At 49.7% G+C, this 19,146-nt stretch overlaps 1 protein-coding gene across 1 annotated transcript in view; it reads right to left on the bottom strand.

Moving 5' to 3' along the window:
- Positions 1-342: 342 nt before the first annotated feature.
- The window catches only part of LOC140403267 (uncharacterized), a 209,924-nt gene continuing 191,120 nt past the window's right edge, over positions 343-19,146 (bottom strand). Inside the window, exons 7-8 of the mRNA XM_072491043.1 lie at positions 18,719-18,801; positions 343-591 (exon numbers count right to left, since the gene is read on the bottom strand). Of these exons, the coding sequence (XP_072347144.1) occupies positions 343-591; positions 18,719-18,801 (332 nt within the window). The remainder of the gene's footprint in view (positions 592-18,718; positions 18,802-19,146) is intronic.

The raw sequence follows: 19,146 nt of genomic DNA on the forward strand, positions 1-19,146 counted from the left end.
CTAAATATTCAGTGAAACAAACTCTCCACAATCCAGATCCTCAGGACAGTCGACTGCTTCATTCGAGACCTTTTTGACCCCAGGTTTGTGGCTGTGAAAGTCCATTAATGGGAAGCTCACAGACCTGATTGTGTGACAGAAACAAGAGAAAACCCAGCGAGCTGTAAATGCAGAGCCGGTCAGGCAGTAACTGTGGAGAGAATCCCAGTTACTCTTTCAGGGTCAGGAGCCAAAGCATTGAGCTGAAACATGATCTGGGGTTTCTCCACAGCCGCTGCCTGACTAGCTGAGAGTTCAGTGTCTGCAGGAGTTTCCCTGATATTAGTCCTGACCATGTCTCGCTCACACCAGCGGTTTGCCAGCTTCACGCTGCAGAGTTGTGACCAACAGGACATTTTCACCGGGTCTATTGGTCGACACGAGTGAAGGTGGGAACACATTGCTCTCTGCTCCATCAGGAATATCGCTCCTCCAGATAAGGAGCATCTGATTGGACCCACCACATATCGGAAAAGCTGATTCCCTCCCTTGTTTCATTGGGCTCCTGGGATCAGTTATCAAATATTTCACTTTGCTCAACAGAATGTGTTTCTGTGAAGGAAACAAGAACGCTGGATTTTATTCTGTCCCAACAACACCATTGTCGAGGAACCCTGAGGGAATGGATGATCTCTACCCAGAGATTGTGCTGGGATTCACTGTTGTCTGGACACCCATTCCCGGTGCTGACAAATCTCGGAATTCAGCAACTGGACACAGATCTTTATAAAATCCTCTCGTTAAGCAGAAGGTTAAAAAGGGTCATTTGGGGTCAGTCTCTGTCCCACAGCCCAGTGGTCAGGACTTCCAAATGGAGGTTATACTTCCCTATTCCACAAAGCCAAAACTAAAAGCTCCCACATTCCCTAATATGAAGAAGAATCAATCGCAATGTAAGATTAACACACAGCGAGCGATTAACCCTTTGCTCGCTGCGTCACGCTGTAAGGCAGGGCTATTACTGAGCGAAACTGTAAACGCACAGGTGACCAGGTGCTCACTGGTACGATCCATCACCGTCAATCTTCTGGAGCAGCCACAGCCCAGAGCTAACTTTCTCCCAGACTCAAATGAAGCTTCAGGTCCGGGAATCGTTCCCTGAACGACAGCTGCAGCTACATCACAGACAGGAGACATGGTTAATATTGCAGTGAGGGGGGGGGGAGACATGGTTAATATTGCAGTGATGGGGGGGGGGAGACATGGTTAATATTGCAGTGAGGGGGGGAGACATGGTTAATATTGCAGTGAGGGGGGGAGACATGGTTAATATTGCAGTGAGGGGGGGGGGGAGACATGGTTAATATTGCAGTGAGGGGGGGAGACATGGTTAATATTGCAGTGAAGGGGGGGCATGGTTAATATTGCAGTGAGGGGGGGGAGACATGGTTAATATTGCAGTGAGGGGGGAGACATGGTTAATATTGCAGTGAGGGGGGGGAGACATGGTTAATATTGCTGTGAGGGGGGGGAGACATGGATAATATTGCAGTGAGGGGGGGGGAGACATGGTTAATATTGCAGTGAGGGGGGGAGACATGGTTAATATTGCAGTGGGGGGGGGGAGACATGGTTAATATTGCAGTGAGGGGGGGAGACATGGTTAATATTGCAGTGAAGGGGGGGGCATGGTTAATATTGCAGTGAGGGGGGGGGAGACATGGTTAATATTGCAGTGAGGGGGAGACATGGTTAATATTGCAGTGAGGGGGGGAGACATGGTTAATATTGCAGTGAGGGGGGGGGACATGGTTAATATTGCAGTGGGGAGGAGAAATGGTTAATATTGCAGAGAGGGGGGGGAGACATGGTTAATATTGAAGAGAGGGGGGGGGGGAGACATGGTTAATATTGCAGTGAGGGGGGGGACATGGTTAATATTGCAGTGAGGGGGGGGAGACATGGTTAATATTGCAGAGAGGGGGGGAGACATGGTTAATATTGCAGAGAGAGGGGGGAGACATGGTTAATATTGCAGTGAGGGGGGGAGACGTCGTTAATATTGCAGAGAGGGGGGGGGGAGACATGGTTAATATTGCAGTGAGGGGGAGGGGGGGGGACATGGTTAATATCGCAGTGAGGGGGGGAGACATGGTTAATATTGCAGTGAGGGGGGGAGACATGGTTAATATTGCAGTGAAGGGGGGGGGACATGGTTAATATTGCAGTGAGGGGGGGGGGAGACATGGTTAATATTGCATGGAGGGGGGGAGACATGGTTAATATTGCAGTGAGGGGGGGGGAGACATGGTTAATATTGCAGTGGGGGGGGGAGAAATGGTTAATATTGCAGTGAGGGGGAGAGAAATGGTTAATATTGCAGTGAGGGGGGGGAGACAGGGTTAATATCGCAGTGAGGGGGGGAGACATGGTTAATATTGCAGTGGGGGGGGGGAAAAATGGTTAATATTGCAGTGAGGGGGAGAGAAATGGTTAATATTGCAGTGAGGGGGGGGAGAAATGGTTAATATTGCAGTGAGGGGGGGGGAGACATGGTTAATATTGCAGTGAGGGGGGAGACATGGTTAATATTGCAGTGAGGGGGGGAGAAATGGTTAATATTGCAGTGAGGGGGGGGAGACATGGTTAATATTGCAGTGAGGGGGGGGAGACATGGTTAATATTGCAGTGACGGGGGGAGAAATGGTTAATATTGCAGTGAGGGGGGGAGACATGGTTAATATTGCAGTGAGGGGGGCGAGACATGGTTAATATTGCAGTGATGGGGGGGGATATGGTTAATATTGCAGTATGGGGAGGGGGGGAGAAATGATTAATATTGCAGTGAGGGGGGGGAGAAATGGTTAATATTGCAGTGAGAGGGGAGACATGGTTAATATTGCAGTGAGAGGGGAGACATGGTTAATATTGCAGTGAGGGGGGGGGAGAAATGGTTAATATTGCAGTGAGGGGGGAGACATGGTTAATATTGCAGTGAGGGGGGGGAGACATGGTTAATATTGCAGTGAGGGGGGGGGGAGACCTGGTTAATATTGCAGTGAGGGGAGGGGGAGACATGGTTAATATTGCAGTGAGGGGGGGCATGGTTAATATTGCAGTGAGGGGGGGGGGGGAGACATGGTTAATATTGCAGTGAGGGGGGAGACATGGTTAATATTGCAGTGAGGGGGGGGAGACATGGTTAATATTGCAGTGAAGGGGGGGGAGACATGGTTAATATTGCAGTGAGGGGGGGAGACATGGTTAATATTGCAGTGAGGGGGGGGGGGGACATGGTTAATATTGCAGTGGGGGGGGGGGAGAAATGGTTAATATTGCAGTGAGGGGGGGAGAAATGGTTAATATTGCAGTGAGGGGGGGAGAAATGGTTAATATTGCAGTGAGGGGGGGAGACATGGTTAATATTGCAGTGACGGGGGGGGACATGGTTAATATTGCAGTGAGGGGAGGGGGGGAGAAATGATTAATATTGCAGTGAGGGGGGGGGGATACATGGTTAATATTGCAGTGAGGGGGGGGAGAAATGGTTAATATTGCAGTGAGGGGAGGGGAGACATGGTTAATATTGCAGTGAGGGGGGGGAGACATGGTTAATATTGCAGTGACGGGGCGGGGACATGGTTAATATTGCAGTGAGGGGAGGGGGGAGAAATGATTAGTATTGCAGTGAGGGGGGGGAGAAATGGTTAATATTGCAGTGAGGGGGGGGAGACATGGTTAATATTGCAGTGAGGGGGGGAGACATGGTTAATATTGCAGTGAGGGGGGGGAGACCTGGTTAATATTGCAGTGAGGGGAGGGGGAGACATGGTTAATATTGCAGTGAGGGGGGGGCATGGTTAATATTGCAGTGAGGGGGGGGGAGACATGGTTAATATTGCAGTGGGGGGGGGAGACATGGTTAATATTGCAGTGACGGGGGGGGGGGGCATGGTTAATATTGCAGTGAGGGGGGGGAGACATGGTTAATATTGCAGTGAGGAGGGGGGCATGGTTAATATTGCAGTGAGGGGGGGGAGAAATGGTTAATATTGCAGTGAGGGGGGGGCATGGTTAATATTGCAGTGAGGGGGGGAGAAATGGTTAATATTGCAGTGAGGGGGGGAGACATGGTTAATATTGCAGTGAGGGGGGGAGACGTTAAAATTGCAGTGAGGGGGCATGCTTAATATTGCAGTGAGGGGAGGGGGGAGACATGGTTAATATTGCAGTGAGGGGGGGGAGACATGGTTAATATTGCAGTGAGGGGGGGGAGACATGGTTAATATTGCAGTGAGGGGGGGAGAAATGGTTAATATTGCAGTGAGGGGGGGGAGAAATGGTTAATATTGCAGTGAGGGGGGGGGAGACATGGTTAATATTGCGGTGAGGGGGGGGGACATGGTTAACATTGCAGTGAGGGGGGGAGACATGGTTAATATTGCAGTGAGGGGGGGGACATGGTTAATATTGCAGTGAGGGGGGGAGAAATGGTTAATATTGCAGCGAGGGGGGGGCATGGTTAATATTGCAGTGAGGGGGGAATGGTTAATATTGCAGTGAGGGGGGAGACATGGTTAATATTGCAGTGAGGGGGGGAATGGTTAATATTGCAGTGAGGGGGGGGAGAAATGCTTAATATTGCAGTGAGGGGGGGAGAAATGGTTAATATTGCAGTGAGGGGGGGGCATGGTTAATATTGCAGTGAGGGGGGGGAGAAATGGTTAATATTGCAGTGAGGTGGGGGCATGGTTAATATTGCAGTGAGGGGGGGAGAAATGGTTAATATTGCAGTGAGGGGGGGGGAAATGGTTAATATTGCAGTGAGGGGGAGAAATGGTTAATATTGCAGTGAGGGGGGAGACATGGTTAATATTGCAGTGAGGGGGGGAGAAATGGTTAATATTGCAGTGAGGGGGGAGAAATGGTTAATATTGCAGCGAGGGGGGGTGACATGGTTAATATTGCAGTGAGGGGGAGACATGGTTAATATTGCAGTGAGGGGGGGGCATGGTTAATATTGCAGTGAGGGGGGAGAAATGGTTAATATTGCAGCGAGGGGGGGTGACATGGTTAATATTGCAGTGAGGGGGAGACATGGTTAATATTGCAGTGAGGGGGGGGCATGGTTAATATTGCAGTGAGTGGGGGGGAGACATGGTTAATATTGCAGTGAGGGGGGGAGACATGGTTAATATTGAAGTGAGGGGGGGAGAAATGGTTAATATTGCAGTGAGGGGGGGGGAGACATGGTTAATATTGCAGTGAGGGGGGGGCATGGTTAATATTGCAGTGAGGGGGGGAGAAATGGTTAATATTGCAGTGAGGGGGGGGAAATGGTTAATATTGCAGTGAGGGGGGAGACATGGTTAATATTGCAGTGAGGGGGGGAGAAATGGTTAATATTGCAGTGAGGGGGGGTGACATGGTTAATATTGCAGTGAGGGGGAGACATGGTTAATATTGCAGTGAGGGGGGGGCATGGTTAATATTGCAGTGAGTGGGGGGGAGACATGGTTAATATTGCAGTGAGGGGGGGGAGACATGGTTAATATTGCAGTGAAGGGGGGGCATGGTTAATATTGCAGTGAGGGGTGGAGACATGGTTAATATTGCAGTGAGGGGGGGAGAAATGGTTAATATTGCAGTGAGGGGGGAGACATGGTTAATATTGCAGTGAGGGGGGAGACATGGTTAATATTGCAGTGAGGGTGGGGGAGAAATGGTTAATATTGCAGTGAGGTGGGGGCATGGTTAATATTGAAGTGAGGGGGGGAGAAATGGTTAATATTGCAGTGAGGGGGGTGGAAATGGTTAATATTGCAGTGAGGGGGGGGGAGACATGGTTAATATTGCAGTGAGGGGGGGCATGGTTAATATTGCAGTGAGGGGGGGTGAAATGGTTAATATTGCAGCGAGGGGGGGTGACATGGTTAATATTGCAGTGAGGGGGAGACATGGTTAGTATTGCAGTGAGGGGGGGGCATGGTTAATATTGCAGTGAGGGGGGGGGACATGGTTAATATTGCAGTGAGGGGAGGGGGAGAAATGGTTAATATTGCAGTGAGGGGGGGGATACATGGTTAATATTGCAGTGAGGGGGGGAGAAATGGTTAATATTGCAGTGAGGGGGGAGACATGGTTAATATTGCAGTGAGGGGGGGAGAAATGGTTAATATTGCAGTGAGGGGGGGAGACATGGTTAATATTGCAGTGAGGGGGGGGGTAACATTGTTAATATTGCAGTGAGGGGGGGGACATGGTTAATATTGCAGTGAGGGGGGGAGAAATGGTTAATATTGCAGTGAGGGGGGCATGGCTAATATTGCAGTGAGGGGGGAGACATGGTTAATATTGCAGTGAGGGGGGGAGACATGGTTAATATTGCAGTGAGGGGGGGATAAATGGTTAATATTGCAGTGAGGGGGGAGACATGGTTAATATTGCAGTGGGGGGGGGAGAAATGGCTAATATTGCAGTGAGGGGGGGAGAAATGGTTAATATTGCAGTGAGGGGGGGAGACATGGTTAATATTGGAGTGAGGGGGGGGAGACATGGTTAATATTGCAGTGAGGGGGGATAAATGGTTAATATTGCAGTGAGGGGGGGAGACATGGTTAATATTGCAGTGGGGGGGGAGAAATGGCTAATATTGCAGTGAGGGGGGGGGGAGAAATGGTTAATATTGCAGTGAGGGGGGGAGACATGGTTAATATTGGAGTGAGGGGGGGGAGACATGGTTAATATTGCAGTGAGGGGGGGGCATGGTTAATATTGCAGTGAGGGGGAGAAATGGTTAATATTGCAGTGAGGGGGGGAGACATGGTTAATATTGGAGTGAGGGGGGGAGACATGGTTAATATTGCAGTGAGGGGGGGCATGGTTAATATTGCAGTGAGGGGGGGGAGACATGGTTAATATTGCAGTGATGGGGGGGAGACATGGTTAATATTGCAGTGAGGGGGGGGGAAATGGTTAATATTGCAGTGAGTGGGGGGGAGACATGGTTAATATTGCAGTGGGGGGGGAGAAATGGTTAATATTGCAGTGAGGGGGGGAGAAATGGTTAATATTGCAGTGGGGGGGGGGAGAAATGGTTAATATTGCAGTGGGGGGGGGAGAAATGGTTAATATTGCAGAGAGGGGGGGAGAAATGGTTAAAATTGCAGTGAGGGGGGAGACATGGTTAACATTGCAGAGAGGGGGGGCATGGTTAATATTGCAGTGAGGGGGGGAGACATGGTTAATATTGCAGTGAGGGGGGAGAAATGGTTAATATTGCAGTGAGGGGGGGACATGGTTAATATTGCAGTGAGGGGGGGAGACATGGTTAATATTGCAGTGAGGGGGGGAGACATGGTTAATATTGCAGAGAGGGTGGGAGAAATGGTTAATATTGCAGTGAGGGGGGGAGAAATGGTTAATATTGCAGTGAGGGTGGGAGACATGGTTAATATTGCAGCGAGGGGGGAGACATGGTTAATATTGCAGTGAGGGGGGGAGAAATGGTTAATATTGCAGTGAGGGGGGGAGACATGGTTAATATTGCAGTGAGGGGGGGAGACATGGTTAATATTGCAGTGAGGGGGGGGGAGACATGGTTAATATTGCAGTGAGGGGGGGAGACATGGTTAATATTGCAGTGAAGGGGGGGCATGGTTAATATTGCAGTGAGGGGGGGGAGACATGGTTAATATTGCAGTGAGGGGGAGACATGGTTAATATTGCAGTGAGGGGGGGGAGACATGGTTAATATTGCTGTGAGGGGGGGGAGACATGGTTAATATTGCAGTGAGGGGGGGGAGACATGGTTAATATTGCAGTGAGGGGGGGAGACATGGTTAATATTGCAGTGGGGGGGGGAGACATGGTTAATATTGCAGTGAGGGGGTGAGACATGGTTAATATTGCAGTGAAGGGGGGGGCATGGTTAATATTGCAGTGAGGGGGGGAGACATGGTTAATATTGCAGTGAGGGGGGAGACATGGTTAATATTGCAGTGAGGGGGGGGAGACATGGTTAATATTGCAGTGAGGGGGGGGGACATGGTTAATATTGCAGTGGGGAGGAGAAATGGTTAATATTGCAGAGAGGGGGGGGAGACATGGTTAATACTGCAGAGAGGGGGGGGGAGACATGGTTAATATTGCAGTGAGGGGGGGGGACATGGTTAATATTGCAGTGAGGGGGGGGAGACATGGTTAATATTGCAGAGAGGGGGGGAGACATGGTTAATATTGCAGAGAGAGGGGGGAGACATGGTTAATATTGCAGTGAGGGGGGGGAGACATGGTTAATATTGCAGAGAGGGGGGAGGAGACATGGTTAATATTGCAGTGAGGGGGAGGGGGGGGGACATGGTTAATATCGCAGTGAGGGGGGGAGACATGGTTAATATTGCAGTGAGGGGGGGAGACATGGTTAATATTGCAGTGAAGGGGGGGGACATGGTTAATATTGCAGTGAGGGGGGGGAGACATGGTTAATATTGCAGTGAGGTGGGGGAGACATGGTTAATATTGCAGTGAGGGGGGGAGACATGGTTAATATTGCAGTGGGGGGGGGAGAAATGGTTAATATTGCAGTGAGGGGGAGAGAAATGGTTAATATTGCAGTGAGGGGGGGGGGGAGACATGGTTAATATCGCAGTGAGGGGGGGAGACATGGTTAATATTGCAGTGGGGGGGGGAGAAATGGTTAATATTGCAGTGAGGGGGAGAGAAATGGTTAATATTGCAGTGGGGGGGGGAGAAATGGTTAATATTGCAGTGAGGGGGGGGGAGACATGGTTAATATTGCAGTGAGGGGGGAGACATGGTTAATATTGCAGTGAGGGGGGGAGAAATGGTTAATATTGCAGTGAGGGGGGGGAGACATGGTTAATATTGCAGTGAGGGGGGGGAGACATGGTTAATATTGCAGTGACGGGGGGAGAAATGGTTAATATTGCAGTGAGGGGGGGAGACATGGTTAATATTGCAGTGAGGGGGCGAGACATGGTTAATATTGCAGTGATGGGGGGGGACATGGTTAATATTGCAGTATGGGGAGGGGGGGAGAAATGATTAATATTGCAGTGAGGGGGGGGAGAAATGGTTAATATTGCAGTGAGAGGGGAGACATGGTTAATATTGCAGTGAGAGGGGAGACATGGTTAATATTGCAGTGAGGGGGGGGAGAAATGGTTAATATTGCAGTGAGGGGGGAGACATGGTTAATATTGCAGTGAGGGGGGGGAGACATGGTTAATATTGCAGTGAGGGGGGGGGGAGACCTGGTTAATATTGCAGTGAGGGGAGGGGGAGACATGGTTAATATTGCAGTGAGGGGGGCATGGTTAATATTGCAGTGAGGGGGGGGGGGGAGACATGGTTAATATTGCAGTGAGGGGGGGAGACATGGTTAATATTGCAGTGAGGGGGGGAGACATGGTTAATATTGCAGTGAAGGGGGGGGGGAGACATGGTTAATATTGCAGTGAGGGGGGGGGAGACATGGTTAATATTGCAGTGAGGGGGGGGGGACATGGTTAATATTGCAGTGAGGGGGGGGAGAAATGGTTAATATTGCAGTGAGAGGGGAGACATGGTTAATATTGCAGTGAGAGGGGAGACATGGTTAATATTGCAGTGAGGGGGGGAGAAATGGTTAATATTGCAGTGAGGGGGGGGAGAAATGGTTAATATTGCAGTGAGGGGGGGAGACATGGTTAATATTGCAGTGACGGGGGGGGGGACATGGTTAATATTGCAGTGAGGGGAGGGGGGGAGAAATGATTAATATTGCAGTGAGGGGGGGGGGAGACATGGTTAATATTGCAGTGAGGGGGGGAGAAATGGTTAATATTGCAGTGAGGGGGGAGACATGGTTAATATTGCAGTGAGGGGGGGGAGACATGGTTAATATTGCAGTGACGGGGGGGGACATGGTTAATATTGCAGTGAGGGGAGGGGAGAAATGGTTAATATTGCAGTGAGGGGGGGGGAGACATGGTTAATATTGCAGTGACGGGGGGGGGGGGACATGGTTAATATTGCAGTGAGTGGAGGGGGGAGAAATGATTAATATTGCAGTGAGGGGGGGGAGAAATGGTTAATATTGCAGTGAGGGGGGGGAGACATGGTTAATATTGCAGTGAGGGGGGGAGACATGGTTAATATTGCAGTGAGGGGGGGGGGAGACCTGGTTAATATTGCAGTGAGGGGAGGGGGAGACATGGTTAATATTGCAGTGAGGGGGGGGCATGGTTAATATTGCAGTGAGGGGGGGGAGACATGGTTAATATTGCAGTGGGGGGGGGAGACATGGTTAATATTGCAGTGACGGGGGGGGGGCATGGTTAATATTGCAGTGAGGGGGGGGAGACATGGTTAATATTGCAGTGAGGAGGGGGGCATGGTTAATATTGCAGTGAGGGGGGGAGAAATGGTTAATATTGCAGTGAGGGGGTGAGACATGGTTAATATTGCAGTGAGGGGGGGGCATGGTTAATATTGCAGTGAGGGGTGGAGAAATGGTTAATATTGCAGTGAGGGGGGGAGACATGGTTAATATTGCAGTGAGGGGGCGAGACGTTAAAATTGCAGTGAGGGGGCATGGTTAATATTGCAGTGAGGGGAGGGGGGAGACATGGTTAATATTGCAGTGAGGGGGGGGAGACATGGTTAATATTGCAGTGAGGGGGGAGACATGGTTAATATTGCAGTGAGGGGGGGAGAAATGGTTAATATTGCAGTGAGGGGGGGGGAGAAATGGTTAATATTGCAGTGAGGGGGGGGAGACATGGTTAATATTGCAGTGAGGGGGGGGGGACATGGTTAACATTGCAGTGAGGGGGGGAGACATGGTTAATATTGCAGTGAGTGGGGGGACATGGTTAATATTGCAGTGAGGGGGGGGAGAAATGGTTAATATTGCAGCGAGGGGGGGCATGGTTAATATTGCAGAGGGGGGGAGAGACATGTTTAATATTGCAGTGAGGGGGGTATGGTTAATATTGCAGTGAGGGGGGAGACATGGTTAATATTGCAGTGAGGGGGGGAATGGTTAATATTGCAGTGAGGGGGGGGGAGAAATGCTTAATATTGCAGTGAGGGGGGGGAGAAATGGTTAATATTGCAGTGAGGGGGGGCATGGTTAATATTGCAGTGAGGGGGGGGAGAAATGGTTAATATTGCAGTGAGGTGGGGGCATGGTTAATATTGCAGTGAGGGGGGGAGAAATGGTTAATATTGCAGTGAGGGGGGGGGGAAATGGTTAATATTGCAGTGAGGGGGAGAAATGGTTAATATTGCAGTGAGGGGGGAGACATGGTTAATATTGCAGTGAGGGGGGGAGAAATGGTTAATATTGCAGTGAGGGGGGGAGACATGGTTAACATTGCAGTGAGGGGGGAGAAATGGTTAATATTGCAGCGAGGGGGGGTGACATGGTTAATATTGCAGTGAGGGGGAGACATGGTTAATATTGCAGTGAGGGGGGGGCATGGGTAATATTGCAGTGAGTGGGGGGGAGACATGGTTAATATTGCAGTGAGGGGGGGAGACATGGTTAATATTGAAGTGAGGGGGGGAGAAATGGTTAATATTGCAGTGAGGGGGGGAGACATGGTTAATATTGCAGTGAGGGGGGGGCATGGTTAATATTGCAGTGAGGGGGGGAGAAGTGGTTAATATTGCAGTGAGGGGGGGAAATGGTTAATATTGCAGTGAGGGGGGAGACATGGTTAATATTGCAGTGAGGGGGGGAGAAATGGTTAATATTGCAGCGAGGGGGGGTGACATGGTTAATATTGCAGTGAGGGGGAGACATGGTTAATATTGCAGTGAGGGGGTGGCATGGTTAATATTGCAGTGAGGGGGGGAGAAATGGTTAATATTGCAGTGAGGGGGGGAGACATGGTTAATATTGGAGAGAGGGGGGGGAGACATGGTTAATATTGCAGTGAGGGGGGGAGACATGGTTAATATTGCAGTGATGGGGGGGAGACATGGTTAATATTGCAGTGAGGGGGGGGGAAATGGTTAATATTGCAGTGAGTGGGGGGGAGACATGGTTAATATTGCAGTGGGGGGGGAGAAATGGTTAATATTGCAGTGAGGGGGGGAGAAATGGTTAATATTGCAGTGGGGGGGGGAGAAATGGTTAATATTGCAGTGGGGGGGGAGAAATGGTTAATATTGCAGAGAGGGGGGGAGAAATGGTTAAAATTGCAGTGAGGGGGGAGACATGGTTAATATTGCAGAGAGGGGGGGGCATGGTTAATATTGCAGTGAGGGGGGGGAGACATGGTTAATATTGCAGTGAGGGGGGAGAAATGGTTAATATTGCAGTGAGGGGGGGGACATGGTTAATATTGCAGTGAGGGGGGAGACATGGTTAATATTGCAGTGAGGGGGGGAGACATGGTTAATATTGCAGAGAGGGCGGGAGAAATGGTTAATATTGCAGTGAGGGGGGGGAGAAATGGTTAATATTGCAGTGAGGGTGGGAGACATGGTTAATATTGCAGTGAGGGGGGAGACATGGTTAATATTGCAGTGAGGGGGGGAGAAATGGTTAATATTGCAGTGAGGGGTGGAGACATTGTTAATATTGCAGTGAGGGGGGGAGAAATGGTTAATATTGCAGTGAGGGTGGGAATGGTTAATATTGCAGTGAGGGGGGAGACATGGTTAATATTGCAGTGAGGGGGGAGAAATGGTTAAAATTGCAGTGAGGGGGGGAGACATGGTTAATATTGCAGTGAGGGGGGAGACATGGTTAATATTGCAGTGAGGGGGGGGAGAAATGGTTAATATTGCAGTGAGGGGGGAGACATGGTTAATATTGCAGTGAGAGGGGGAGACCTGGTTAATATTGCAGTGAGAGGGGGGAGACATGGTTAATATTGCAGTGAGGGGGGGAGACATTGTTAATATTGCAGTGAGGGGGGGAGAAATGGTTAATATTGCAGTGAGGGTGGGAATGGTTAATATTGCAGTGAGGGGGGAGACATGGTTAATATTGCAGTGAGGGGGGGGGGGAGAAATGGTTAATATTGCAGTGAGGGGGGGGAGACATGGTTAATATTGCAGTGAGAGGGGGGAGGCATGGTTAATATTGCAGTGAGGGGGGGAGACATTGTTAATATTGCAGTGAGGGGGGGAGAAATGGTTAATATTGCAGTGAGGGGGGGAGACATGGTTAATATTGCAGTGAGGGGGGGGACATGGTTAATATTGCAGTGAGGGGGGGGAGAATTGGTTAATATTGCAGTGAAGGGGGCATGGCTAATATTGCAGTGAGGGGGGAGACATGGTTAATATTGCAGTGAGGGGGGGAGACATGGTTAATATTGCAGTGAGGGGGGGATAAATGGTTAATTTTGCAGTGAGGGGGGGAGACATGGTTAATATTGCAGTGGGGGGGGGAGAAATGGCTAATATTGCAGTGAGGGGGGGAGAAATGGTTAATATTGCAGTGAGGGGGGGGAGACATGGTTAATATTGGAGTGAGGGGGGGGAGACATGGTTAATATTGCAGTGAGGGGGGGGCATGGTTAATATTGCAGTGAGGGGGGGAGAAATGGCTAATATTGCAGTGAGGGGGGGAGACATGGTTAATATTGGAGTGAGGGGGGGAGACATGGTTAATATTGCAGTGAGGGGGGGGCATGGTTAATATTGCAGTGAGGGGGGGGGAATGTTTAATATTGCAGTGAGTGGGAGGGAGACATGGTTAATATTGCAGTGGGGGGGAGAAATGGTTAATATTGCAGTGAGGGGGGGAGAAATGGTTAATATTGCAGTGAGGGGGGGAGAGACATGGTTAATATTGCAGTGAGGGGGGGAGACATGGTTAATATTGCAGTGAGGGGGGGGCATGGTTAATATTGCAGTGAGGGGGGGGGAATGTTTAATATTGCAGTGAGTGGGAGGGAGACATGGTTAATATTGCAGTGGGGGGGGAGAAATGGTTAATATTGCAGTGAGGGGGGGAGAAATGGTTAATATTGCAGTGAGGGGGGGAGAGACATGGTTAATATTGCAGTGAGGGGGGGAGACATGGTTAATATTGCAGTGAGGGGGGGAGACATGGTTAATATTGCAGTGAGGGGGGGGGAAATGTTTAATATTGCAGTGAGTGGGGGGGAGACATGGTTAATATTGCAGTGGGGGGGGAGAAATGGTTAATATTGCAGTGAGGGGGGGAGAAATGGTTAATATTGCAGTGGGGGGGGAGAAATGGTTAATAATGCAGTGGGGGGGGAGAAATGGTTAATATTGCAGAGAGGGGGGGAGAAATGGTTAAAATTGCAGTGAGGGGGGAGACATGGTTAATATTGCAGAGAGGGGGGGGCATGGTTAATATTGCAGTGAGGGGGGGGAGACATGGTTAATATTGCAGTGAGGGGGGAAAAATGGTTAATATTGCAGTGAGGGGGGGGACATGGTTAATATTGCAGTGAGGGGGGGAGACATGGTTAATATTGCAGTGAGGGGGGAGACATGGTTAATATTGCAGAGAGGGCGGGAGAAATGGTTAATATTGCAGTGAGGGGGGGGAGAAATGGTTAATATTGCAGTGAGGGTGGGAGACATGGTTAATATTGCAGTGAGGGGGGAGACATGGTTAATATTGCAGTGAGGGGGGGAGAAATGGTTAATATTGCAGTGAGGGGGGGAGACATTGTTAATATTGCAGTGAGGGGGGGAGAAATGGTTAATATTGCAGTGAGGGTGGGAATGGTTAATATTGCAGTGAGGGGGGAGACATGGTTAATATTGCAGTGAGGGGGGAGAAATGGTTAAAATTGCAGTGAGGGGGGGAGACATGGTTAATATTGCAGTGAGGGGGGAGACATGGTTAATATTGCAGTGAGGGGGGGGGAGAAATGGTTAATATTGCAGTGAGGGGGGAGACATGGTTAATATTGCAGTGAGAGGAGGAGACCTGGTTAATATTGCAGTGAGAGGGGGGGAGACATGGTTAATATTGCAGTGAGGGGGGGAGACATTGTTAATATTGCAGTGAGGGGGGGAGAAATGGTTAATATTGCAGTGAGGGTGGGAATGGTTAATATTGCAGTGAGGGGGGAGACATGGTTAATATTGCAGTGAGGGGGGGGGAGAAATGGTTAATATTGCAGTGAGGGGGGGGAGACATGGTTAATATTGCAGTGAGGGGGGAGAAATGGTTAATATTGCAGTGAGGGGGGAGACATGGTTAATATTGCAGTGGGGGGGGAGACATGGTTAATATTGCAGTAAGGGGGGGAGAAATGGTTAATATTGCAGTGAGGGGGGAGACATGGTTAATATTGCAGTGAGGGGGGGAGACATGGTTAATATTGCAGTGAGGGGGGAGACATGGTTAATATTGCAGTGAGGGGGGGGGGGAGAAATGGTTAATGTTGCAGTGATGGGAGGGGGTAGAGTTTGGGGATAAAAAGTCACCTTCACTGCCAATCACTGGCTGGAACGGCTCAGGGTGTGAGGAACGCGGGAATTTGCTGCCAATATGTGTAATGGAGAGATAAGAGGGAGAAATGAACTTAGTGAGAGACAGAGTGGAAGAGGGTGTGAGAGGAACAGAGAAAGAGGGAGACAGGATGAGGCAGAGAGAGAGAGAGAGACTGGCATAGGAAGAGAGAGGGAGTGTGCTAGAAAGAGAGAGAGAGAGCGTGGGAGAGAAAGAGAGGGAGAGAGTGGGATAGAAAGAGAGAGAGTGGGATAGGAATAGAGAGAGACTGCGATAGAAATAGAGAGAGAGAGAGAGTGGGACAGAAATAGAGAGAGAGAGAGAGTGGGATAGAAAGTGAGAGCGAGATTGGGACAGAAAGAAAGAGAGAGACTGCGATAGAAAGAGAGAGTGGGATAGAAAGAGAGAGAGAGACTGTGATAGAAAGAGAGAGAGAGAGAGTGGGATAGAAATAGAGAGAGAGAGAGAGTGGGTTAGAAAGTGAGAGAGAGTGGGATAGAAATAGAGAGAGAGTGGGATAGAAAGAGAGAGAGAGACTGGGATAGAAAGAGAGAGTGGGATAGAAAGAGAGAGAGAGTGGGATAGAAATAGAGAGAGAGTGGGACAGAAAGAGAGAGAGAGTGGGTTAGAAAGAGAGAGACTGGGATAGAAAGAGAAAGAGAGACTGGGATAGAGAGAGAGAGTGGGATAGAAAGAGAGAGAGAGAGAGACTGGGATAGAAATAAAGAGAGACTGCGATAGAAAGGAGAGAGACAGTGGGATAGAAAGAGAGAGACTGGGATAGAAAGAGAGAGAGTGGGATAGAAAGAGAGAGACTGGGATAGAAAGAGAGAGAGAGAGAGAGTGGGATAGAAAGGGAAAGAGTGGGAGAGAGAGATAGTGGAATAGAAAGAGAGAGAGAGTGGAGTAGAAAGAGAGAGAGAGTGGAGTAGAAAGAGAGAGAGTGGGATAGAAAGAAACAGGAATTGAGTGGGACCTACACGAGGCAGAAAGAGAGAGTGGGACAGAAATGGAGAGAGTGGGGCAGAGGCGAGAGAGAGAGGGATGAGAGAGTGGGACAGGCACGAGACAGAAAGAAAGAGAGAGTGGGGCAGACAGGAGGCAGAGAGAAAGAGAGAGAGAATGGGGCAGAGGCGAGAGAGAGAGAAAAGGGGTTTTATTTTTTCTTGTGGCTCCAAAGAGAAGGGTTCAGAGGCGACACACGTCGAGTTGGTATCACATTGAGGACGGGGTTTATTTACAAAATGCAGCTCAAACAGGGCACAATGATGAACTCCACAAAAGCCCGTGAAACGCTCCGATTATGTCATTGCGGAACACGTGACAATAACACGCGGGCGGCTCGGTGGCTGAGTGGTTAACACGGCTGCCTCACAGCGCCAGGGTCCCGGGTCCAATTCCGACCTCGGGTGACTGAGCGGAGTTTACACTTTCTCCCCGTGTCTGCGTGGGTTTCCTCCGGGTGCTCCGGTTTCCTCCCACTGTCCAAAGGTTTGCCGGTTAGGGGGTGTTATGGGGGTAACGGGGACGGGGGCCTCGGCAGGGTGCTCTTTCAGAGGGTCGGCGCAGACTCGATGGGCTGAATGGCCTCCTTCTGCAACGTTGGGATTCGATGGATTTCTGAGGTTCTATTACACCAGCCAATGGTGTTACTCTGATACAGAACAGAAAGTAAAAGAGGGGCAGATGGAGACAAAGCGTGAGAGAGAGAGAGAAACATTGAAGGTTAGAGGGAGCGAGAGTGTGAGAAAGAGTGAGAGATTGAGAGGGAGACAGAGGACAGACAGGTTGAGGCAGCAACAGAGATGGACAGAGGGAGAGAAAGAGAGAGCGAGGGAAAGATACAGGGACAGAGGGAGAGAGAGAGAGAAAGATACAGGGACAGAGAGAGAGGGAGAGGGAAAGACACAGAGGCAGAGAGAGAGAGTGAGGGAAAGATACAGGGATAGGGAGAGAGAGTGAGGGAAAGATACAGGGACAGAGGGAGAGAGAGAGAGCGAGGGAAAGATACAGGGACAGAGGGAGAGAGAGAGCGAGGGAAAGATACAGAGACAGAGAGAGAGGGAAAGGGAAAGATACAGAGGCAGAGAGAGAGTGAGGGAAAGATACAGAGAGAGAGAGAGCGAGAGAAAGATACAGAGGCAGAGAGAGAGCGAGGGAAAGATACAGAGACAGAGAGAGAGGGAGGGAAAGATACAGAGGCAGAGAGAGAGAACGAGGGAAAGGTAAAGAGACCAGAGAGAGAGGGAGGGGGAAAGATGCAGAGAGAGAGAGGGAACGAGGGAAAGATACAGAGAGAGAGAGTGAGGGAAAGATACAGAGAGAGAGAGAGAGAGCGAGGGAAAGATACAGAGACAGAGAGAGAGAGGGAGAGGGAAAGATGCTGAGACAGAGAGAGAGAGGGAGGGAAAGATACAGAGGCAGAGAGAGAGAATGAGGGAAAGATGCAGTGACAGAGAGAGAGAGCGAGGGAAAGATCAGAGACAGAGAGAGAGAGAGCGAGGGAAAGATACAGAGAGAGAGAGAGAGTGAGGGAAAGATACAGGGACAGAGAGAGGTGGAGGGAAAGAGACAGAGACAGGGAGAGAGAGCGAGGGAAAGAGACAGAGACAGAGAGAGAGCGAGGGAAAGATACAGAGAGAGAGAGCGAGGGAAAGATACAGAGAGAGAGAGCGAAGGAAAGATACAGAGAGAGAGAGAGTGAGGGATAGATACAGAAACAGAGAGTGAGGGAAAGATACAGAGAGAGAGGGGGAGGGAAAGATACAGAGACAGAGAGAGCGAGGGAAAGATACAGAGGCAGAGAGAGAGAGAGCGAGGGAAAGATACAGAGACAGAGAGAGTTCGAGGGAAAGATACAGAGACAGAGAGAGAGGGGGAGGGAAAGATACAGAGACAGAGAGAGGGGGGGGGGGGAAAGAAACAGAGACAGAGAGAGAGAGAGAGAGGGAAAGATACAGAGAGAGGTGATCTCGGGGACAGCAGTGCAATGTGAGTCTGCCCCTTGTATGAGGAGATCGGCCGAATGGGACTGGACTGTGACAAAGCCCCTGCTTCAGCGGCACTGTCGAGGCTCAGACACCAAGACAGGAACAGGAGGAGGCCATTCAGCCCATTGAACCTGTTCCGTGGGACAGGAGGGTTGTCTGGGTGATAGGAGGGTGGCCAGAGGGGGGGTGGAGCTGCTGTATGTGAGGTGACGGCTCCTGATCTCTGAATCCAGACAGTGAGAGGCAGGTGTTGGTGTCAATATTGAATCTCGAAACAGTTTCTCACCTCCAGAATGATTTTCTGCATCGAGTCAGGATCAAAGTCTCCCAGCAATGTGATCACCAGTTGAAACTGTTTGCCACCCATTCCTAAAGACAACAATCACAGCTTTAAAAGGTTAAACTCACTGAGCCCAGCTCCCAGGAGGTACTGGGGCCTGGCCATTCTTCCCTCTATTTCATGTTTCCCCCTCAATGTTACCATTGCCTCTTTCCTCTCCCGTACCAGCCTCCCGGAGCAGGCGCCGGGATGTGGCGACTAGGGGCTTTTCACAGTAACTTCATTTGAAGCCTACTTGTCACAATAAGCGATTTTCATTTCATTTTTTCATTTCACTCCATATCTGGTTCACACTCTCTCTATCTCGATATAGTTTCTACTTTCTACTCTCTGTGTCACATCCTCCCAACTCCTGTCCAAACTAATAAAAACAT

The sequence above is a fragment of the Scyliorhinus torazame genome, chromosome 27, assembly GCF_047496885.1.
Source record: "Scyliorhinus torazame isolate Kashiwa2021f chromosome 27, sScyTor2.1, whole genome shotgun sequence".
In the NCBI taxonomy this organism is placed as follows: domain Eukaryota; kingdom Metazoa; phylum Chordata; class Chondrichthyes; order Carcharhiniformes; family Scyliorhinidae; genus Scyliorhinus; species Scyliorhinus torazame.